Source organism: Molothrus aeneus, chromosome 28 (assembly GCF_037042795.1).
Source record: "Molothrus aeneus isolate 106 chromosome 28, BPBGC_Maene_1.0, whole genome shotgun sequence".
NCBI lineage: Eukaryota > Metazoa > Chordata > Aves > Passeriformes > Icteridae > Molothrus > Molothrus aeneus.
This window is the reverse complement of record NC_089673.1, coordinates 3,325,384-3,348,723: the sequence shown is the minus strand read 5'-3', so window position 1 is coordinate 3,348,723 and position 23,340 is coordinate 3,325,384. Positions and strand designations below refer to the sequence as shown.

Genomic DNA, 23,340 nt, shown 5'->3' with positions numbered 1-23,340 from the left:
GGAGGGGAGCTGCAGGGGGCTGGAGGGAAGCATGTCCTACCCCATGTGGGTCTTTGGGGTGTGATATCCATGAGCTGATGGTTGTTTTGGGGTGTGATATCCATGAGCTGATGGTTGTTTTGGGGTGCAGCACTGTGACATTGCTCCTTGGGGATGCTCCTGGATCAGAGGGTGCAGCCTGCATCCCCCCATGGAGGTGGGGGTGGCAGGGTGGGGTGACCTCCTGCGTTTTGGGGCCCGCTGGGGTTCTCTGTTGGTGCCCACAAACCTGTGCCAGTCCTGGGCACGAGGCACAGGGCAGTGTGTGGCTGCTCACTCCTCCCTGCCGTGTTCCCTCCTGCTCCGCATGGAAATTGGCTACGAGGACTGAAACTGAGAGGCTGAATCACAGCGTTGGCCCCGGGGGAGGGAAGGGATGGGAATGGAAGGAAGAGGGTGGCAAGAGGCTGCCCACACCCCACCCTGCCCTGCCTGGAACCCCTGCTCACCGGGGCTTTTCCAGCTCTGCAGGGTAGGGGGCAGGGGCTGAGCCCCCAGACCTGTGGGCAAAGCTCAGGGCTGGGGGAGGCAGCGCTGGGAGGGGGCACCCGCTGCACCCTGTGCCGGGACGGGGCTGTCCTGTCACCTGGGAGGAGCTGCGTTTGTCACCGATGGGTCACAGCCACCTCGGGAGGGGAGCGCCACCCGGCTGGGGTGTGGCCGGCGGCACAAGCAGAGGATGAGCGGGGAGCGCAGCCCAGCGCTGGCCCCGCAGCCCGGGGGACAAAGACCTGCGGATCTTCCCGACAGCTGGGCGAGGGTGGCACTGGGGCCTCCGCCCTGCTCTGACACACTCCTGGGCACCGTGTCCCCTGCTCAGCCCCAGCTCCTCCCTCCTGCTGATCTACGGGCACCAGGCAAAGCCCCTCGCAGCCGTGGGGTGCCCGGGGTCCCTGTCCTGCTCCCACCTGCAGCCGCTGGATGTGCATCCATCACTCCTGGCAGTGCCAGGCAGGAGCAGCAGCTCTGGGAGCGGCGGCGTGAGCCGGCAGTGGCGGTGACCTGAGCATGGCCACCGTCCTGTCCCCCATGGCCACCGTCCTGTCCCCCAGGACACAGCGTGGAGCTGCGGGGCAGTGCCAGGGGTGCAGAGATGGGATGCACAGTGACTGATTGGGGACATGGAAGTGGCATGCAGGGGATGCAGGGGCACGGCTGCAGGAAGCTGGGTCACACCGTGGCGCTTCCCTGACACCCTCGACCTTGACCAAGAGGGGAGCACGAATGAGATTTCTGGCTGAGGCCTGAGCTGCGCTGTGCCCTGCCCTGCCCTGCCGTGCCGTGCCGTGCCGTGTGCCCATTTCCTTGTGCCGAGAGCTCTCTCTCGCTGCGCTCCGGCTCTCCCGCTCAGCGCACAGCCATGAATTCCATTTTCCTTGCAGGGGCGGTGGAAGCGCTGTCTCTCACCTCCCTTCGGAGCTGAGAATCGAATCCCCGCCTGGCAGCGCTCGCTGCCAGACGCACCAGGGAACCGTACAGGGAGCGGGGGGTGCAGGATGCCCCCTCCTCATCCTCACCGGGGCACAATCCTCCTGCTCCCCACACCTGGGGGGGGGGTCCTGAGGTGGGCTGGGACGTATCCAATGGATGACTCGGGCACTGGGTGACGGCGGCTTCGCCCGGGACGCGACGGCAGCACCCGGCTGGACCGGTCCGGCGGGGACCGGGTTGACGGAGCGCCAGCAGCCCCGAGCCCTTCCCGAGCGCCGCTTCCAGCCGCCCCCGCGCTCCTGCCTCGGGGGGTCCCCGCTCGGCCCGGGGGTCCCCGCATAGCCCCGGGGGTCCCCGCACGGCCTCAGGGGTCCCCCCGAGCCCCCGGCCCTGCCCAGGGGCGGGTCCCGGCCCCACCTGGCCGCGCCCACTGACGTCACCCAGGTGGTCCCCGCGTGGTCGCGCCCTTGCTCTGCCACAGCCGCGCCCCGCCCACCCCGCCCCGCTGTCCAATCATATGCGGGCAGGGGGCGGGGCGCCCGCGCCCCCGCCAATGGGGAGCGGATAAACACGTCCGGCGGGGGCGGGGCCTGGCGGGGCCTGGCGTTGATGGGCGTGCGAGGCAGCCAATAGCGAAGGGGCAGCTCGAGGGCGTGGCCTGTGGTGGGCGGGGCGGGGCGCGGGGCGCTGCTCGCCTTTTGTTCGGGCAGGAGCGGGCGGGCGGCGGAGAGCGACGGTGAGCGGGGCTGGGACACCGGGAACGGGCGGGGAGGGACGGTGAGTGGGGCCCCGGTACCGGGAACGGGTGGCGGCGGCGGCGAGCGGGACTGGCGTACCGGGCACGGGGAGCGACGGTGAGCGGGGCGGGGCACGGGAGCGGCGGTGAGTGGAGCCGAGTCAGCGAGCATCGGGCGTGGGGGACCGGCGGTGAGCGGCAATAGGCCGGCGGAACCGGGCAGGGATCGCTCCGGTGAGCGGGGAGGGTCCGGAGGACCGGGCTGGCGGGGGTCTGGCGGGGAGCGGTCCGGTGAGCGGAGTTGCGGCGGCCGGGACGGGGCCGGGGCTGGGGCTGTGGCTATCGGTTGTTCCGGGCTGGGCTGCACCGGACTCCGCCGCGCGGCGCTGGGGAGCGGCCGCGCTCGGGGCGGGGAGGACCCGGGGAGTGTCCGGGCCGGGCGGCACCGGGAGTCCCGGCTCGGCCCCGCTGCCGCCGTCTGGGGCAGGGCTCCCCGTGTGCTGCCCGGGAGCTCGGCCGGTGCTGCGCGGCACAGGCTAGGCGGATCCCCGGGGCTTTCCCCATGGGCAGCCGGGCTGTCCCGGCCCCTTCCCGGTGCCGAGTCGCGGCTCCGCGCTCCGGTGCGAGGCGCTGACTCTGTCCCCGGCCCCGCCCGGAGCTGCCGCTGGGCGGGCGAGGCCCTGGCATGGCTTTCTCCCGGTGCTGTGGGGCTCTTACGCAAACCGGGCTGCTCCGTGCCCGCAGCCACACCTGGCGACACCGCATGCTGCTCTTGAGGCCGCCTCGGATCGCCTCGACATCGCCGTCCTTACCCGTGGGACCGGGCATATCCTTCGTCCACTGCCTGGCATGTGAGGTCTGGGGGCTGAGAGGGTCCAGGGGGGTCCTGGCATCACCCCGACAGCCCCCCGCGGGTGAGGGGTGCTGGGCACAGAGAGCACGGAGGGTCCCGGCTGAGCCCGGGACAGCGGACATCCGCACCGGGAAACGGCGGGGGGAGCGAAACTTGGCTGTTTGTCTGATGTTTGGAGAGGAGAGAGCGCTCTAATTGCGTTAGCTGAGTGATTAGCTTAATTAATCAGGTTTACAGCACAGATGAAAGGATAATGCTGAAATGTTGCTGGGAGTTGCCCGGAGAAGGCAAACGTGGGCTGTCATACGAGCAACGTGTGCTGGGAGAGGAGCGTGAGCGCTCAGGAGGGGACGGGACAGGGTGACCTGCGCCACCATTGTGCCTGCCGGGGTGTGAGACCATCAGCCTGCACCCTCTCCGGCCAGGCTGGAAGTCCCTGCACCCCCGGCTTCCCCATAACGCTGTTGGGGTGCCTGGGTGAGTCCCATGCCTGGTTTCATGTTCCCTTGTCAGCTTCCCCATAGCAGAAGGGTGGTGGGGGCTGGGGACACAGCCCCGTGACACGGTCCCCCCCCCTCACCTCCTGCTCCAGCCCACGTCGTGCTGGGTTTGGCGCTGGTGCCAGCCCCGAGCAGCTCGCGGCTCCGGTGTCCGTCTGCCATCGGCTGGGGGGAGCCGGGGGCGCAGCGTCTCCCCGCCAGCTGCCGCGGGGATGGGGCTGGAGCGGTGCCGGGGGCGTTTGCTCCGGGCTGTCAGCCGCATCCAGGGCAGGTGCAGTGTCCGCGGGGGCTGCTCCGGGCTCCGCTCTCGGAGTGTCCGGTCCAGCCGGAAACAGGGATGAGAAAATTATAGGGGTCCATTTCTGTGTCCTTGTCGGTGTCGGAGCTGGCTGGAAAGGGTGCAGGGCACCCACTGGAACTGCGTTTGCACATCTGAAGCCTGTTATCGCTCATTGTTTTGGAGGATTTCCATGAAGTGTAATGAAAAACCCATTTTACTGCTAATTTGGCTTAAACAAGTTGGCCATCAGGACGGGGACGCGCAGAGCTCCTGGCAGCGGTGGCTCAGGGCTGTTCTCCCTCCTTGCACCGTGGCTGCCGTGCAGGAGCAGGGACAGCCGCGGGTCCCCAGGGCTCAGGGCGCTGGGGAAAGGTGGGGCGGCCGTGCGGGGCCCTCTCTCAGACAATGGCGTTCCAGTCTATTGTCTGGGCGATGTGCCGTGTCCTTGCCGGCTCCAGGAAGCGCGTTCATCCCCGGGAGGGGCTGGGGGGACGAGCCGGGCTGCTGGGAGGGGTCTCCTGGGGCTGGGTGTGCGAGTAGTTTGTGCTCCGTGCCTGGGGTAGCGCGGGTGAATCGTGGCCGGGCTGCAGCCGGGGGGCCTTGGGGGATGTCCCCTCTGGTCCTGGTGCCGCATTTCAGTGTTATCATTCGGCGCTGCCCTAATCCTATTAACCCACCCCTTTGTTTCCCCCACCTGAAAGCCTCACTCAGCCGGGCAGGCACTGCGGTACAGCTGCACGGCTCCTGCAGCCCAGCCCGTTCCTGGGGAGGACGGCTTCCCTTCAAGGCTGTGGTTTGGTGTGGGAGCGCTCGGTGGGATTTGGCTTTTTATCACACTTCCAGATCTCCGGGATTTAAGACGGCGCTTTTGCCGGGCGCGCTGCCGCTCGCAGATGGCAGAGCCTGGGAGCGGAGCTGCCCTTGGCCCCGCTCCGCAGGCTGGGGGAGCAAAGCCTCTCTCTGCGCAGAGAACTTGCAGAACTTTAATTGCAGCATCTGTACCGACGCTTGTGCTGGTTTTGAAGGTTTAAATTAGACTGGCTTCTAATTAACAGAAGTTAAAAAGAAATGTCGTGCCTGTTACAGCAGTAGGAGCCTAACTCCGGGTCCAGGTGGTGCTTCCCCACCTAGACAGCGTGTGTGGGCACCCAGAGCTGGGGGTAGGTGTCAGTGTCAGCCCCATGGGGCGTCCCAGGTGGGTCTGTGTGAATGGACACGGCTGGGGATGGCAGCTCGGGAGCTGCCATCGCTGCCTTGAATCGCATTCTCTGCTCTGGGAGGGTTGATTTTACCCCTCTTTGCTCGTGGACAGACTTGACAAAGATGTGGACAAGGGCGTGGGAAGGTGCAGGTACTCCCTCTCCAAAAAAGCTTAAAACTTGACCTCAGCATCGTGCCTGTGCTTAAACAGGGCTGGCTTTGCAGCCACACCCGGTTTGTCGATGGCTGCGCGGGTTGGGGGCGGGGGGGGAGGTGAAGATGTTTCCATTTAAGCAGAGGTTTGAAATACCCTTCTAAATCCACCATCCCCGATGGGTTCTGCGGCGGCTGCTGGCGGCCCTGGAGGCATCCTGGCACGCCTTGGACTCTGAGCTCGGGAATCGCTTTGGGAACGGGGCAAGAGCCTCGAACCGCGGCTGCCGGGGCTTGTCGGGCAGCCCGCGACATCTGCGCTGCCTGTTCCCAGCCACTCCTCGGGCCTCCTTCCCAGACCAGGAGCTTCTGGCGGGGTGGAGACGGAATGCTCGGTGTTTTCCCAATATCCCACGCTTGGCTGAGCTGACCTGGCAGGGGGTGACGGTGGCAGCGCCCTCCGGGGGGGGCTGCCCTGCTGCTGGGGCACAGACCCCGTGGGGTGGGTGCACTGGGGTCCCGTGTGGCTTTTTGGGGTAGGGGGCTGGATGAAAAGCGTTCCTCTGTGTGTGGGGAGAGACCTTTGGCTGCTGGCAGAGCTGCTGTAATCGCGGTGACGCGCGGGCAGAGCCCTGGTGACAAATCATTAACTTGCTCCGACAGGCCGGGTGCTGACGGCTGTGGGTGATAATTTCTTGTGAAGCGTCTGAACTTTGCAGCTGTAATGCAACTGGATGGAGAAATTAAGCCGGGGCTCAGCACCTCTGTGCCCCTCCTCACTGCCCCAGCTCCTCTGGCAGGGTCAGGTGGCATTCCCTGTGTCCTGGGCACCGTGGCTGGAGCTGGGAGCAGCCAGCAAGGTCCAGAGCCTGCAATTACAGTGTTCTTAAAGAACAACTTGTTCTTTGTGCTCATTGAAACAAAATAATGGTTTTTGGGTTTTTTTATCCAGATGGAGTAATTGCGATTAATCTCACCATGCCAGTTCTCCTTTCCATGGACAAGTGGCAAATTCCCATCTTTCCCAGACCTGATTCTAATGAGATCAGCAAAGTATGAGGAGGAGATGAGCCCATGTGGGTCCTCCTGATCCTGGTGTCCCTTCAGGGGGAGGTGTCTGTGCCAACAACCAGTGATGTGGGGAGGGGGATGCGCTGCCAGGGACCCCACAGTGGGTCTTGGGCAGGTGGATGTCCCTGGGAAAGCCTTCCCTGGGCTGAGGGTCCTGCTGTGGGCCCTGCCCCTGCACAGGAGCCGGGTGTGGGTGTCATGCTCAGTGCTGTGCGCGCGCTTGCAGCGGGAGAGCACTTGATGGATAATACTGTGTTGGTTTGTGATGTGAAGTGCCAAAACATCACAGCCTGGGCCTGGCATGTGCTGGAGCTGTCAGGAGCTGTTAATTCAGGTGCAGGCGAGGCATTTCGGGGACACGCTCTGGGTTGATGGAGAGCATCAGCTGAGCACTGCAGGTCATGGCACAGTTGCCACCTTCTGGAGCTGCTCTGCTGCCAGAGCCTGGTCTGGTGCTCAGGGGGATGCAGCACCCCCAGCAAGAGGAGCTGGAGCTTTGCATGAGGCATTCAGCAGCTCAAATATAACAAAATCACGGTAGCTGAAATATAGAAAAGGTTTGGAGCCTGGATCTGAAGCTCCCACACCCCACTGAATGCCCTGAGTGCCCAGAGCTGGTGGGGCAGCCGGGAGCCATTCTGGACCAGGGTACATCCATGCACAAAGACCATGGGCTCCTTTGTGTGCAAGGCCAGGCCAGTGGTTTTGCCTGCTCTAACGAGAGGCTGATCCCCCGCCGCTGTCTCCTCCTCATTAAACTTCAAGCTGCTCTCGTTCCCCTTTGAATTCTTCCACTCATCTTCCCTGTAAAGCCCCATTGAAAGGGCTCCTGGTGCTGGGATCTGACTCCAACGCTTCCTATTGATGCTGGTGAGGTCTTGACAAGCTCCTTTCTCTGCCTGCTCCCGCTGTGTGTTCCTGAGGATCCTCTTCAAAACCACTGAAGCTTTTGTGCCACGGCTGCGGGGCCTTCGTTAGCGGCTGCCTCAGCTTCATCAGCCCTTTGGTGTCACTTCAGAGCACCTTGGGGCAGGGGCAGGGTGTTGGGGGACTTCAAGGTGCAGCTCTCCCAGGGCTCTGGGTGTCCTTGTCTGTGGGAAGACCTTGTGCTGTGGCTGCCCAGGGCAGTTGCTAATCCCTGGCTGCTTCAGGGAGGGGGGGACCGGAGATGGCTTGTGTGTAGTGTAAGTGCTTCTAAAATAGAGTCTTTTCTTGTGCTGCATTTATTGAATTGCCTTAACTGCCTCTTCCCTTCCCTTAAAAGCCTTGGCCACTGTAATTGCAGCCACTCGCACACTCCCACCACCGAGCTCAGCCCCTCACATGCTGGGGCTGCATGAGGGCCCCCCCAGCACTGTGGGGCTCTGGGGGGCTCTGGCATCCCCCCTGCTGGCACCCACACTGCTCCATGCTGAGCTGAGGACGGGCTGGACCTGCATGGGGTGAGCTCAGGCTGCCCCTCACACCCCCTGCCCCTGAGACCCTGGGGCTCCTGAGGGTGCCCTGTGCCCCCCACCTGCTCGCCTTGGGGTGACCCCACACTGGGGATCGCGGCTGCTCGCCCCAGGGGCTGCTGCTCCCCGAGAAGCCCCCGAGCAGTGGATATTTCTGCATGAAGCAGCACTCACTGCATTCCTGCTGCTGTTCTGGGCAGCTCAGCCCTGTCTGCCGGCTGTGTCCTGCCTGCTGAGGCTGAAGGCTTCACAGCAGCTGGTGAGAAGGGCTGGTCAGGCCTGGGGCTGCATGTTTGCCAGAGACTTCCTCTGCAGACGGTGTCCCGGGGGGCTGTGCTGCTTGGACGATGATCAAATGGCTCCGGGGGCGGATGAGCTGCTGGCCGGTGCCCGACTGCCTGCGGGAGCTTCCTCTGCCTTCCTGGCTGAGGGAAGTGGTGGGAGAGGGATTAACCTCTTCCTGGCAGTGCCCTGCTTGAGTGGCTGAAGGCCCTGCCTGTCCTGCATCCCATGGCTGAAGCCCCTCGGGTGTCTGGGCCCCTTCCTTGTGGTGCAGGAGCAGCCTGGGGGTTCTCCCCAAACCTGCTGGCGCCTCTGAACAGTCCCCCACAGCTGCCTCACTGATTCCTGAGGGATTTCTCACCGTTCCCAGGAGCAAGCCCTGTTTCCCTGGGGTCTAGGTTTGTGTGGAGTGGGGCTCAGGTGAGGCCTGGTGGGTTTGTTCTGCCCTCACTGTTCTCCCCTTCCACTCCACCAGTTTGGTGGGGGAGCTATGGGCTGGGCTCAGCAGCAATCATCCTGCCCACAGGCCTGATGTGGCTCCAGCCCACCCAGACATGCCCCTTGCTTGTGGCTGACCCTTCAGTGTGGGTATTGTCACATGTGCCCCAAATAACACCCTGCTTCTCCCTCCTGCATGAGGGTCCTTTCCTGTACAGCACTTCCCTAGAAACACTGCCAGGAAATGGCTCCTGAACCCAGGGTAACCAGCTCTCCTGATCCTGCTGAGGAGAGAGGACACCTGAGGACAGAGGTAGGCTGTGGAGGATGGGGGAGAAGCTGTGTCAGTGTCTGCCCCTCACGGAGTGATGAGCAGGGCACGCTTGACACAGGGCTCAGAAAATGTCACTGCTCACAGTAGGAGTGTCTGGCATTTGCTCCACTGGCCCTGTCACCTCGGGTGCTGCTGGCCTCGCTGGCCCCTGCGGCCATGAGCAAATGCTGTTAGGGGGGTGCCCAGGGGAAGGACAGGTGCCTGTGTCTCTTCTGTGGGGCTCCTGGTCCTGCTCTCCTGCTTGGAGCTCGTCTGGGGCAGCTCGTGTCAGAGCTCGAGGAGCTGTGCTGGCTTTTGATGTCCCTGGGTGCTGTGGTGCAGACAGAAGGGGTGGCTCATGCATAATGCAGGGCTCTGTACGGTGTCTGAGCCCAGCTCCTGGAGGTTTGGAAAATTAAGTGCCTGTCTGATGCCTCTAAATTGTGGAGTGGATGTCACTGTTCAACAGTGGTGCAGCAGCATCAGCCCTTTCCAGATCTGTCAGCTGCTGTGGTCTGTGCTGCCCTCAGCTCTGCTCTCCCCCTGCCCACCTTGTCCAGGGCAGCTTTCCAGTGCTGGCCTGGGGTGTTGTGGCCTTGCTGTGCAGGTGGGATGGGTGCCAGCTCACCCAGCACCACGGTGCTGTGCCCTGCCAGTGCCACAGAGCCCCCTCTTGCCTATCACCTCCACACTTCATAAGGCACGACTGTGGCTTCTCTTGAGTTTCCCAACACGGTTTACAGACTGCCACCGTGGCCAGGATGACCCAGCCGAAGGACCCGCCCTCCCAAATACCAACGCAGGTGCGGGTGTGCGGCTCCGCGGCACTCCCAGCTCCGCTCCAGGGCTCTCACGGCCCATCCCTGCTGCCACGCGGGGTGGGGAGCGGAGCTGTGTCTCCTCTGGCCCCTGGCACCGTGTGTCACACACTGTCCTGCCCCACTGCTCAGACACCCCGGCTCGGCCTCCACCGCCCTCCATTAGCGGCTCCTCCGTTTCCTGACCACCACAGCCCATTATAGCCGCTCTCAGTCTGCCGGTGCTGCTTGACAGCTCAAAAAATATCGCATTGGCAGGAGCAGCGCCCTGCTGTGGCTCCGGGCAGGCGGTGGGACCGGGGCTGGGCGTTGTGGGATGCTCCTACCGGGGGGACACGCGTGGGGGGCTCTGTTTCCCATCTGAAGGATGAGAGCTCGGGGTTCCTCCCCGTGCAGAGGGCTCGGGGTTCCTCCCCTGCAGAGGGCTCGGGGTTCCTCCCTTGCAGCTGGCGGGTGCTCCTTGGGAAACAGCCGGGGCGAGCCGCGCCAAGCCCGAGCGCGCCGTGCCCCGCCGAGCCGCGTCCTCGGCCACCACCCGACGCCCTGACTCAGCCTCCGGCCTGGCGGGGGGCTCAGCTCCGTGTTCTCGCTCCCCCAGGAGGGTTCTGGAGCCCGAGGCTGCCGCCCCAGCCCGGCCGGTCCCTGCGGGTCCCGCGCGGTGCTGGCGGCTGGAGCGGAGCCAGGGATGCGCGGCCGCCCCGGTCCAGCCCGGCGCAGGAATCGGGGCCGGTGCAGGTGGTAATTAGGGTGTTTGGAATGGGTGCTGCTGCTGCTGCTCCCTTCGCTGCTTATCGCCTCTGAAACTCTGACTCATTCCACTCCTGCGCGCCCGGGAAGGGATAGGAATGCTGGGTGATGGGTCAGCGGAGGGCTGGGCGGGTGCTGCCTCCATCCCTCCTTCCCTGCCTGCCTCCAACCTTCCCTCCCCGCCTGCCTCCTTCCCTCCTGGTCGTGCCGGGGGCCTGGATGCAGGGCTGGTGACTCACAGCCCTGAGTGAGCTCAGGCATTAATCCATGAGCCATCCTCCCTCCTCCTGTATCTCCAAATTAAAGACAAGGAAATCCCAGCCCTGCTCCCAGCAACCTTGGCTGGTTTGTCCTGAGTGTTGGGATGTGCCGGGCTGCCCTGTCCTGGCACTGAGTGGGGAGTGCCCAGCCCCGGACCACGCCGTGGGCGCCTCTAGGAGAGCTGAGCCAGTGTCTTTGCCTGCTTATTTTTAGGTGCTTTAGGAGTGTCCCAGGAAGCTTCTAAAAAAGTTCATTTTATGCTTGGAACTCCAGCCATATGGAGCTTGGAGCTCCTGGCATGCCCCCAGCTCTGAGCAGGTTGTGTCTCTGGAAAGGGTCTTGAAAAAGCTCATGGGACCCTGGAGCTTGTGGTGTCTCACTGTGCTGGGCAGAGCCTGCCCACACCTTGGCCGTGGCAGTGGTGAGACACAGCTCTGTGAGACGCAGCCGCCGTTCATGTCTGAACACGAGCAGCAAAGTGCTGAGCTTTGGGTTCGTCATCGCGGTGCCGCCTTTCATCTCCAGTGGGGGAGGAGGGCAGATAGGGATCGGCTCCCTCTGCGCCGGGCCGGCTGCTGTGCGGGGCCTGCCGTGCCATTCGGGGCCAGGAGAGGGGCAGGAGGGTCCTGAGGCTACCTGGAGGTGTAACATCTGCCCTGCCCGCCCCGCAGAGCAGCCATGGAGGTGATGAACATGATGGAGCAGCCGATCAAGGTGACGGAGTGGCAGCAGACCTACACCTACGACTCCGGAATCCACTCCGGCGTCAACACGCAGGTGCCCTCGGTCAGCAGCAAGTGCCTGGGGGACGATGATGAGGTGTATGGGAAGCAGTACACCATCAAGAAGACAACCACCACGAGTTACTGCCAGGGAGGGAGCCAGAGCCAGAGCCAAGCGCAAGGTAAGGGGCTGTGAGGCCCGGCACATCTGCAGGCTCAGCTGCTCAGCTCCTGCCTTCCTCTTCCTCCCCCGCAGCCATGCTGCTTCTGGGTACTCCTCCATGCTGGCTTCCACACCCTGGGAGTTGTTGCTGCCTAAAATATGCTTCCTCCTGTCCTCCTCCCCAGCGCCGAGAGGCTGTGGCGCGGGGGTGGCGCGCGGTCAGCCCGCGCTGGAGCTGAGCTGCGCGCACACCCGAGCGTGCCAGCGGGTTGGCTCGAGATGGGAACAGCTGATCCCATCCCACGGATCTGCCACCTGCTCTACTGCCTGTCTGCCTGCTGGGAAACCTGTCCCAGTGTGGCTGCCAGAGCTGCCAGTCTGTGCCATAACACTGTGGGCACTGCCATGGCTTCTCCCGCTGAGGCGAGGACGATGTGGAGCTGCAGCCTGGGGTGAAGGAGATGCTTTCTCCAGCTCTATCCCCTCAAAAGGGGCTGGTTTGCTCTGCTTGCCTCTGCAGTTCCCTGTCAGCAGTAGGTTTATTGACGGCTCCCATGGGGATCAGAACTCCCTACAGGACCCTGTGCAGTCCTTGTGGTGCAGAGGTGGGGACCAGGGGTGGCGGCTGCAATATCACACCTCAGCATCCTCGATGGGCAAGGCCTCAGTGTTCTCCTTTTTTCCAGTGCCAGCTAGTCCCAAGTTGCAAATATCCTTAATTTTTTAATTAATGGGCCTTGTGTGACAACTGCCCCATCATGCTGCCTAATTGAGTGTTGTCTTATCTCTGTGCTGCCGGATCTGTTTACGCTTTGAAGCTCCAGCTCTGCGCAGAGCGCGCAGGGACTGCTGACGTGGCCGGTGTCTCTGCGCTAAGCTCTTGCTCATCTCGTTGGGTTTGGGAAGCAGGGCTGGGAGTGCTCCTTGGACAGAGCCTCACGCTGCCTCCCTGTCCCCCCTGCAGCGGACATGGAGGCTCAGCTGGCCATGACCCGTGCCCAGCGTGTCCGGGCTGCCATGTACCCCGAGACGGTGGAGGACCGCTCGCTCCTCATCACCACCCAGCTGGAGGGGCAGCAGACCAACGTGCAGCGCCTGGCAGAGCCCTCCCAGATGCTGAAGTCAGCCATCGTGCACCTTATCAACTACCAGGATGATGCTGAGCTGGCCACACGTGCCATCCCAGAGCTCACCAAGCTGCTCAACGATGAGGACCCGGTAAGGAGCTCTGTTTGCTGTGTTTGTCTCTTCAGCTGCTGCACTGATGTGTGGTGGTGTTCACAGGGGTCCCAGGACAAGGGAAGAGATGAGAAACTTGACTGCATGTTTCAGAAGGCTGATTTATTATTTTATGATATATATTACATTAAAAGAAAATGATAGATTAAAACTATACTAAAGAACAGAAGAAAGGATTTCATCAGAAGGCTAGCAAGGAAAAGAATGGAATGATGATAAAATCTTGTGACTGCTCACAGCCTCAACACTGTCGAGGTGGCTGTCATTGGTCATCAAGTAAGAACAATTTCACATGCTGGGTAAACAATTCTCCAAATCACATTCCAAAGCAGCAAAACATGGAGAAGCTGAAGCTTCTCAGCTTCTCAGGAGAAAAGATCCTGGCAAAAGGATTTTTCATAAAATATGTCTGTGACATTGATGGGCTCCTGTCCCTGTGGGGCTCTGTGGCCTTGTCTGTCTCCTTCCTCTTGGCCAAACTCCTGCTTGCCTCTGCCCTGCACCAGGACTGAGCCCAGCCACGTCACCTCACACCCTGTCCTTGCTGTGGGACCCCTTCCCACACACTGGCTCCTCTCCTATTGGAATAATTACCAATATAGCTGGATGGGACGTGCCTGAGCTTGTCTGGCCCTTGCTGCTTGACCAAAAGGCGGCAGCTGTGGTGATCTCACCTCAGAGACACCTTTGGCTGGCTGGATGCTGCAGCTGGGTGCTTGGAGACAAGTGATTTGGAGAATTGTTTACCCAGACATGCAGGAGCTCAGGTTTCCCTCTGGCAGAGAAGCTTTAAGGTGATGGTGAAGGAAAGGAGTTGGTTCTGATGGAGGGTTTGGATCCAGAGCTTTATTCTGGCCCACAGGCCTCTGAATCCAGCACCAGCTCCAACAGAACTCCCTGAGCCCGTGGTTGCTGCTCCTTTAACCCCGGGGAGAGGGGCAGGGAAGGGGTAGGGAGCCACCAACCAGGTATAGGAGGGGGAAATCTCAAGGGACAAATGACACCTGGATGGCCCAATGTCCCCCCAGGGGTAGAGGGCATCTTTTGAATTCTGCCAATCACTCGATGCCTTCTGGAATGCCAGGACTGCCAGACAGTGCTGGGAGGGGAAAGGAGAGGTGGCTGACACACCTGGGGAAGGAATCTTCAGGGAGAAACCCGGGCTATCTGAGGCAAACCACGACATCACACCTCAACACTGTCCCTCCAGGTGGTTGTCAGCAAGGCAGCCATGATTGTGAACCAGCTGTCCAAGAAGGAGGCGTCGCGCCGCGCGCTGATGCAGTCGCCGCAGATCGTGGCGGCCGTGGTGCGCACCATGCAGAGCACCAGCGACCTGGACACCGCCCGCTGCACCACCAGCATCCTGCACAACCTCTCCCACCACCGCGAGGGCCTGCTCTCCATCTTCAAGTCTGGTGGCATCCCAGCCCTCGTCAGGATGCTGAGGTACACGGGGGTGTAAAGCCTTTTGTGGGGTTTGGGGCGTCCTGGATAGTGCAGTTCTGATTGGGACAGACTGCCCGAGCTCCCAAGCAGTTCTTAGCTGCAGGCAACCTTAGCAAGCTTAAGTGAGATCAGCCCTTTAGTGATTATCAGCTCTTTGTGATTTCTGCCCTTCACCTTGCTAGGTGCCCAGGCAGGCAGACGCAGGGAGAGAGAGGAGAAGGCTGTGTGGGGTTCCACAGCGATGTCTTTATTGATTCTTCTGTGGAGGGTCCCAGTGACAGCTCTTCTACTAGAACCAAGCTAAAACAGCTCTTTATGTAGAGTACAGGGGCATCAGAAATTGTCCAATGGCAAGCGTTAAAGGAAAGTGACCTATAGGGTTACAGGGAGATAAGCAGGAGTTCCAAAAGGTGGAAGAAGGGCTTCTAGCCCATTCACCATGACTTGGCATTTCCTATCTTAGGCTTCTGCACGCCAGGGGGCCCTTGCAGACCCTGTGCCAGCTACAGTGGTGGGGATGGCAGAGCCTGGCAGCTCCTCCTGGGATGGAGGCAGAGGAAGGGAGGGCTCAGGCTGCCCTCAGTGTGGGTCCTCCTGCTCGCCAAAGCAATGGGAGAGTGTGAACCTGTGAAAACCTCTGGGGTTTGCTGTGTGTGGAGCCTGCATGGAGGCAGGAGGAGGAGCAGCTACCTCACCCACACTGGCCACAGAGATGGGGCTCAGGCTCTGAGGTGTCCATTCCCTGGGGTGCTGGTGGGTGCTGGGCTCGGGGCAGCCCTGGGGGCTCTACTGCAGCCTGCTGTGAGTGTGGTGTTGCTCCTGCCCTGACGTGGAGTGTGCTGCCCTCCCACAGCTCACCCGTGGAGTCTGTTCTCTTCTACGCCATCACCACCCTGCACAACCTGCTGCTGTACCAGGAGGGGGCCAAGATGGCCGTGCGTTTGGCTGACGGGCTGCAGAAGATGGTTCCCCTGCTGAACAAGAACAACCCCAAGTTCCTGGCCATCACCACCGACTGCCTCCAGCTTCTGGCCTATGGGAACCAGGAGAGCAAGGTGGGCTGGGGATCCCAGTCTGACAGAGACGTGGGGAAGGAGGAGGGGGGTGGTTGCCCCACTTTGCACCTCAAGGATGTACAGGAGGCAGTGGTGGAGACCCCAGCATCTCGTGCATCCCTGGTGATGTGACTGGAGCATTCCTGTATGCCAAGGGGCTGGAGCTCCTGCCTGGCTTGTGTCCTGGCATGAGCTGGGGGATCTGGAGAGGGGGTCCCACACCCCAACCCTCCCTTCTTGATGCTCCATCCCTGGAAGTGTTCAGGATCAGGTTGAGCAGAGCTTGGAGCCACCTCACGTGGTGGAATGTCCTGCTGCCTGCGGTGGAGGATGGAACTGGAACTTTAAGGTGCCTTCCAACCCAAACCATTCTGGGGTTGTGTCTTGCAGCTGATTATTTTGGCCAACGGGGGACCCCAGGCCCTGGTGCAGATCATGCGCAGCTACAACTACGAGAAGCTGCTCTGGACCACGAGCCGCGTGCTCAAGGTGCTGTCGGTGTGCCCCAGCAACAAACCTGCCATCGTTGAGGCTGGTAAGAGAGGCTGGGGCACAGCCACAGGAGGAGGGTGAATGGTGGTGGCAGGGTGATGTGGCTGAGACGTGTCCTCCTGCATGGCTGTGGGACGGACAGAGGTCTGCACGGGCAAGTGGAGCCTGTGCTGGCCTGGATTCCTGCTCTGAAGGCTACCTAGGCATGTTCCTGTGTGGGCAGGATCCATCCTGGCTGTCCAAGAGCTCTTCACACACCAGATTTGGCCTCTGCTGAGCCACAAGGCTGCTCTGTGTGCAGGAGCATCAGCCAATGCCCAGCCCACCCAGCCCTGCTGCTCCTTGTCCTGCTGGGATGGCCAGGGGTGCTCACAGGACTGTCCCCTTCCCTGCAGGTGGCATGCAGGCACTGGGCAAGCACCTGACCAGCTCCAGCCCCAGGCTGGTCCAGAACTGCCTGTGGACCCTGAGGAACCTTTCTGACGTGGCAACCAAGCAGGTGAGGCTGCAGGACCCCTGGCTGTGCCTCAGTGCCACATTTTGGAGCCGTGTCCCTGCCAGGTGCTGGGTGGCTCGTGCCAGGCTGAGTCCAAAGCCTTGTGCTCCCTGTTCCATGTGCCTGGCAGGGTGAGGGGCTGCCCTGCTGTGCCCAAGTTACCCAGCAGCAGGGCTTGCCCTGCATCCCAGTGCTGCTCACTTGCCCGTGCCAGCTGGCTCCCAGCACTCCTGCGTGTCCCCAGCGTTGGGCCAAGGCCACCACGGTCACTCAGCAGTGCCACCAGAGTTTGCTTTGGCTCAGGAGCCCCATCAGCCTGTCCTGGGCTGGCTGCCTGCCCAGCTCCTGGGGGAGCTGCTGGCAGAGCTGCTGCCAAGGCTGTTGTGCCCACAGCCTGTGCAGAGGTGACTCCAGCCCTGCTCTGGGTCTGCTCTCCCAGCCCTTTGCTGCCTCCTGATGAGTTTTCCCATCTGCTGGGGCCGCTCCATGTGGATTAGCTCTGATGCAGCCTGGAAACTATTTTGGCTGTCATGGAACCATCCCTGGCTCTGAAGACTGAAGGGTTGAAGGAGGATGTGGTCATGGCTCTTTAACTCTTTCCTGACCTGCTGCTGGCTGCTGGCCAGCACGGCCAGGACTGGGGTCACTCCATCACCACGTGGGGAGTGCTGACAGGGGCAACAGAAGGGTGATCCCAGCAGGAGACATTAAACTCTGAGTGAAACTGCACGCGTTAGAGTGGCTGGGGCTCACCATGAAGGAGCAGCTCCAGCTCTGGGGGATTGAAAAGGATCCATGGAGGGATGGAAAAGGAGCTGTGTGGGAGTCAGGAACACTGTGCCCCCCCCCCCCCCCATCACTGCCTGCTGTGGGGCTGGATGTGGGGCTGGAACTGGGTCTGACTGTGTGTGTGCTGCTCCCACCTCCCATCCCCACCCCTGCAGGAGGGCCTGGACGGCGTCCTCAAGATCCTGGTGAACCAGCTGAGCTCTGATGATGTGAATGTGCTGACCTGTGCCACCGGCACCCTCTCCAACCTGACCTGCAACAACAGCAAGAACAAGACCCTGGTGACGCAGTCCAACGGGGTGGAGGCCCTGATCCACACCATCCTGCGGGCGGGTGACAAGGAGGACATCACCGAGCCGGCCGTGTGCGCCCTGAGGCACCTCACCAGCCGGCACCCCGAGGCTGAGATGGCCCAGAACTCAGTGCGCCTCAACTACGGCATCCCCGCCATTGTCAAGCTCCTCAACCAGCCCAACCAGTGGCCACTGGTGAAGGTGAGGGGCCAGAGGGGTGTTGGGGGCAGGAGGAGGCCGGTGCCCGGGCTGGAGAGGGCTCCTGGCTGCTGTTCTGTGCTGGGATGGGATGCTGAGGGGGGCAGCAGCTGGTGCTGTGCACAGAGTGATGGTGGCTGCTGCTGCTGCCACAGCCCTGCTCCTGGTGGGTCATGTCCTGATGGAGGAAGGGGCTCGTGCCTGCTGCTAATGGGAGTTGGAGCTCAGCTTGGGGAGAGGGTGGATCCGGGGCAGGGGGAGGCTGAGTCAGCCTGCACCACAGAGGGGATGGCGTGGGACACAAAGGGAGGGGTGCAGCCAGTGGGTCTCTGGGGGAACACACGCTGTTCTGATGCACAGTTGAGACAAATGGCTCCTTCCTCCTCCTCCTCCTCTCCCCCAGGCTACCATAGGCCTGATCCGCAACCTGGCCCTGTGTCCGGCCAACCACGCCCCGCTGCAGGAGGCTGCTGTCATCCCCCGCCTGGTCCAGCTGCTGGTCAAGGCTCACCAGGACGCCCAGAGACACGCAGCTGCTGGCACACAACAGCCCTACACAGTGAGCACCCACCCTACCCGTTTGCCCTGCTCCCAGCACAGCCTGGCACCCCAAAACCCAGCCCTCCTCTGACTTACAGATTTTTTCAAATGCACAAGAGGTGTTTAGATGCTGTCACTAGCCTGCAGCACTGAACGTATCTCCTCCTGCAGTCCAAGACTGAAAACTAATTCACAAATGAAATGGGATGAAACTGTTTAAAATATTTTGTCACCTTAAAAACCTGGGGGTGCCCTGTGCCAACACTTCAGGTGGCCGTGCCCCGATGTGAGGGCTCTGTCTGAGCTTTTGTTCCCTGGCAGGATGGAGTGAAGATGGAAGAGATTGTGGAGGGTTGCACGGGGGCACTGCACATCCTGGCCCGGGACCCCATGAACCGCATGGAGATCTTCCGCCTCAACACCATCCCTCTCTTCGTGCAGGTCAGGGCTTTGGGGACACAGGGGGACACGGCCAGCTGCACCCTGGGCTGCTGGCCCCACGCATCAGGACGTGCCCAGAGCACAGGGGCTCCTTGCAGGCTGCTTCACACGGGTGCTGATCTCTCCTGACAGCTCCTGTACTCGCCGGTGGAGAACATCCAGCGCGTGGCAGCCGGCGTGCTCTGCGAGCTGGCCCAGGACAAGGAGGCAGCAGATGCCATCGATGCTGAGGGGGCCTCAGCTCCCCTGATGGAGCTGCTGCACTCCAGGAATGAGGGCACAGGTGAGTGCTGGGGACTGTGCTGGGGACTCTCCTGGTGCTGGTGCTGCGTGGCAGCAGGAGCTGAGGCTCTGGCCGTCCCCACAGCCACCTACGCGGCCGCTGTGCTCTTCCGCATCTCGGAGGACAAGAACCCTGACTACAGGAAACGCGTCTCCGTGGAGCTCACCAACTCCCTCTTCAAGCATGACCCCGCAGCCTGGGAAGCGGTGAGCATCCCAACCAGATCTTTTCCCTGGGGATGGCCCCGTGCTGCTTCCAAAAGCTGTTGGCAGCACCTCCAACCAGAGCTCAGACAGGAGGGGCTGCCAGACAGTGGAGGCGGGAGGCAGATGGGCTGTGGCCTCAGCTCCTGGGTCATGGCCCCTGAGCATGAACATCAATCCCTTCAACTGTGCCATCTTCTTCCCTAGGCTCAGAGCATGATCCCCATCAACGAGCCCTACTCAGATGGTGAGTATGGCACAGCCCTCCTTGCAGGGTCTCCATGGGCTGGGTTCTGGGGTGCAGCTGCCTCCTGTCACTAAGCCAGGCTGGTTTTAAAACCTCTCTCAGGTGGCTGTCAGTCAAGTGCCAGCCCCGTCTGCTGGGGATTGAGTGGGATGCTCAGCTTAGAAAGTTTGTGCTTTCTAACTTCCCCACGATTTGTTCTGCATGTTAGTGTTCTAGGAGAGGAATCTGACATGGAAAAACCCTTTGCTTCCTGCAAACTCCAACTGAATCAGGCCAATCCAGTTTGCTGAAAGCAAAGGATCTGTGTCCCAGGACCTTCGGGGTGTCTGAGGTTTAATTCTTTCCTATCAGCCACTGGGAGCTGACTTTGTGTCCCTGTCCTGCCAGTCCCCATAGAGGGAGCACACACAGCTCGTGCCCTTGTGCTAGGGGATGGTGGGGCCCTTTTACATCACCACGTGTCACATGCTGCCCTGGGTGGGGGGGACAAGGAGGTGGCTGAGATCTGATGGGAGCTGAGGCTGCCACATTCTTTCCCTGCAGAGCTGGACCCTGGTTACCGCCCCATGTACTCGGGTGACATCCCCCTGGACCCCATGGACATGCACATGGACATGGACGGGGACTACCCCATGGATGCCTACAGCGACGGCGTCCGAGCGCCCTTCGCTGACCACATGCTCGCCTAACCCACCCGCAGCCCCACACCAGGTACCTGCCAGCACCCCTGGGACCTGTGGCAGGGCTGCCTGGCAGCACCTGCCCTGCTGGGGGGTCCCTGGTGCCACCACGGGGTCCCTGGCGCTGTCAATGTCCCCATCACCTGTGGGCCCAGGGGGTCCCGTGCTCTGGTGTCCTCCCAGATCCCCCCTGGGTGGGTGACTGGAGTTCTCTGCCCCTGCAGGTGTTCTCTCCATGCAGAAGAGGGTGGCCCCAGAGCTGAGCATTCGCGAGAAGGACTTGGGAGACAGAAGTGCCTGAGAAGACAAAACTTTTCCATTCCCACGAGAGGTTTTATTTTTCGATTTGTTTTCTTCGCTGTGGGTCTGTGGAGAAGGTCCTTCCTCCTGGGACTGCTTCGAGCACCTACTGCCACATCCAGCATCCAAGATACTGTTTCTGAAGCTTTAAAACACAAACCTTGCACCGTTAGTGATCTTTCATTGGCAAAATAGTCTTTTCTATGAATATATATTTCTTTTTTATTTTTAATATGGTGCCAACGGCTTTTGCCGTCTTTAAGTTTGTGCTTTCTAACTTCCCCACGATTTGTTCTGCGTGTTAGTGTTCTAGGAGAGGAATCTGACATGGAAAAACCCTTTGCTTCCTGCGAACCCCAACTGAATCAGGCCAATCCAGTTTGCTGAAAGCAAAGGGTCCGTGTCCCAGGACCTTCGGGGTGTCTGAGGTTTAATTCTTTCCTATCAGCCACTGGGAGCTGACTTTGTGTCCCTGTCCTGCCAGTCCCCATAGAGGAGTGACTCCAGCATTAGGAACTGTGTCCTTGTACTGATCTTTGTTGCACATTTTAACCCCTTTCCCTTCTCTTTGGTGAGTGGTGTGTTTCCGTCCCCTCCTCCCTTATCTAACGCATTTTTTAAAAGAGGCTTTAGATCTGATGGCGGTTTAACACTCCAGCTGGAAAGGGATGGACAGCTACTGGAGTGTGGGTCAGGAATGGAAGATTTTATTATTTCTGTAAGTTGTTTTTGTATAGACCAAAGCAAAGAATAAAATAACCCCTGCAGCCCCGTGCTGCCCTGAGCCTGTTCTTCTGTCGGCTGGGGACGGTCCCTTGGGGCAACCCGGGGAAGGCACAGCCCTTGTCCTCTGGTGAGTCCCTCCGTGGGCCAGAGTGATCCTGGGGAGCTCATTCCCATGCTTGGCACCTGCTTTGCCTGGATGTGGGCCCAGGTTGCCACAGAGCACGGCAGGACACCGAGGTTCATGTGCCGTGCTCGGGACAGGAGCAAGCGGGGACAAAGCAGCAGGAGCTGGCCTGGGAAGGGGGACTGGGGGGAACATCCTGCCTGCCTGTGGCCACAGCCAACCCCAGTGCTCAGGGAAATGGAGCTGCTTCCTGCCACAGCCCGTGCCAGGACCTGCAGTGAGCAAAACAACAGCTGCTTTCCGGGCAGCCCCGGCAGAACCCAGCGCACTTCCCGAGGGCCATGGGGCTGGGGTGGCTCATGGGATGGGGGCCAGACAGCCCCTGGCCTGCTGCAGCTGCTGCCAGAGCAGGAGACAATCGGTGACAGGCCTTGGCTCCAGCCCTGTGTGCCTGGGATGGGGGTTTGGCTGTGCTGAGCCTGGATCCCCCTCGTGGAGCCCTGCTGCGGGTCACAGGGATGTTCCTGCTGTCAGAGCTGGCTGTCCCCAAAGTGCCAGCAGGACTGGAGATGCCCCAGAACATCTGTCCTAGGAGGGGTCGGGTCCTGCAGCCCTCCTGGAGCCATGGGCAGGGATGCACATCCCGAGATCCCCAGTCCCCCTGCGCAGAGCCGCCAGGGGCGTGTGCGGGATTGTGGGGGGGAACTGGAGCCAGAGGACACCTGGACCAGAGCAACCGGAGCTGCTTGCGGGGTCCTCAGGGAGGGATGGACTGCGGGTCCCGGCATCCTCGGCTGCTCTCCGCACCTGCCGGGGAGCGGCTTTCACTGTCGGCGGGGCCGGGAGCGAGGTCCGGTGGCTCCGCAGCCACCGCGGCGCCGGGAGCAGCGCCCAGCGTGTGTGGGGATCGCCCTCCTCGGAATCCGTGCACCCGTACCCGGCATCTCCCACACTCCTGGTGCACCCGGCCTCCCGCCGTGTCCCACTCCACCTCCGCTGCCACCGGGTGCGCTGTGCCTCCGGTTCTCACGGTGTCCCGCGTCCCCCCCGGCTGCCTCCGGGCACCCCAAATCCCCGGGCAGCTCCCGCGGGCGAGCCCCGGGCCGTGCCCAGCCCGTCCCCCCCGTTCCCCGGAGAATTTGAGGGCGGCTGCCGCAGCCCTGGGAGAAATTGCCTCATCTCTCCCCTTCTCACGGCGCTCCTCGGGAGGTGCCCGGGCAGGAGGTGCAGGACGGCATCGGGCAGGGCAGGGAGCGAGTCTGCTCAGGTACCTGGGCCGGCCTGAGCCAGGACCTTGCTCCTCCTGGCCCGTGTCCCATCGGTGCCCGGGACCACCGTTCTGCCCTGGCCCAGCTCCCGGGGCAGGTCCCGGCTCATCAAACGCTGGCGGAGGGCGGACAGTGGGGTCCGGGGTCAGTGGGGACGGGGGGCTCTGGGAGCAGCGGGCGATGGGAGCTGCACCGCACGTGTCTGAACAAGGCTTCCCCCGGGGAGAGTGAATGTACGTGCAGGAGCTGGGCCAAAAGCAGACGCAGGGCTCTGGCAGCCCCGGCTGAGCTGACTCACCGGCCGCGCTCGCTCCCCGGAGCCAGCGGCAGCGCGGCACCTCCGCACGGTGGGTCCCGCTCCCTCCCTGGGGACAGGAGGGTCGCAGGGTTTGGGGCTGGGGAGCTGCTTTCTGGGCGGCCCCCAGGTCTGGTGGTCGCAGTGCCAGGGGGCACAGGACTGGGGAAGGCTGTGGGTGTGATTTGGGGTCTGAGTGCTGCTTTGCGCTGTCCCTGTGTGCCAGGGGGGAGCAGGGTGGCCTGGTCTGGGTGCTGTGCATGTGGCAGCGACCCTGAGCACCTGCCAGGAGAGAGGGCAGCCGTGCTCTGGCATGACCTGGGAACGAGGGGCTGCTTGTGCCGCAGCCCCACAATGGTGGAGGTGGGAGCAGGGCTGGGGATGCGGCAGGGAGCTCCTGCCCTGCAGGGCAGAGGGGCAGCAGTGCCAGCAGTGGCTGCAGCCCGACCCAGAGCCATTGGAGGTGGCCAGAGAGCAGGGATATGCCGGATTTATGGCCCGCCTCATGATGTTTATGGTTGGCATGAGGCAGATGCTGCCCAGCCCTGCCCTGCCCGGCACGGCAGCTCCCTGCTCTGCATCCTGGTGCCGACAGGCTGGAGGTTCACTCGTGGACTTTGCTCTTCGAGGTGGAGCTCCCCAAGGCTCTCTCTGGCACTACTGCCGTGTCTGCCCAGTGCCGGGCAACTCGACAGCTCCTCCCTGCTCGCTCCGCAGGCAGCGACCCGGCAGGGACCCTGTGGGGCCAGGCTCCTGTCCTG

The 23,340-nt window shown here is 62.0% G+C and overlaps 1 protein-coding gene across 3 annotated transcripts; it reads left to right on the top strand.

Moving 5' to 3' along the window:
* The first annotated feature begins 2,147 nt into the window (after window positions 1-2,147).
* JUP (junction plakoglobin) lies at window positions 2,148-20,933 on the top strand. 3 transcript variants are annotated; one of them, XM_066566781.1, is made up of 15 exons: window positions 2,148-2,206; window positions 11,248-11,480; window positions 12,426-12,679; window positions 13,911-14,149; window positions 15,003-15,204; window positions 15,595-15,739; window positions 16,092-16,195; window positions 17,137-17,475; window positions 17,876-18,031; window positions 18,334-18,453; window positions 18,586-18,736; window positions 18,821-18,942; window positions 19,147-19,186; window positions 19,730-19,897; window positions 20,091-20,933. In XM_066566781.1, exons 2-14 carry the CDS (start codon window positions 11,255-11,257, stop codon window positions 19,873-19,875), a joined length of 2,244 nt encoding a protein of 747 aa, XP_066422878.1. In that variant the 5' UTR covers window positions 2,148-2,206; window positions 11,248-11,254; the 3' UTR covers window positions 19,876-19,897; window positions 20,091-20,933. The 3 variants fall into 3 exon arrangements, with proteins under 3 accessions (XP_066422878.1, XP_066422880.1, XP_066422879.1); XM_066566783.1 differs by having other exon boundaries at window positions 2,184-2,206; window positions 11,253-11,480; XM_066566782.1 differs by lacking the exon at window positions 2,148-2,206 and adding an exon at window positions 2,211-2,247.
* The last annotated feature ends 2,407 nt before the right edge of the window (window positions 20,934-23,340 follow it).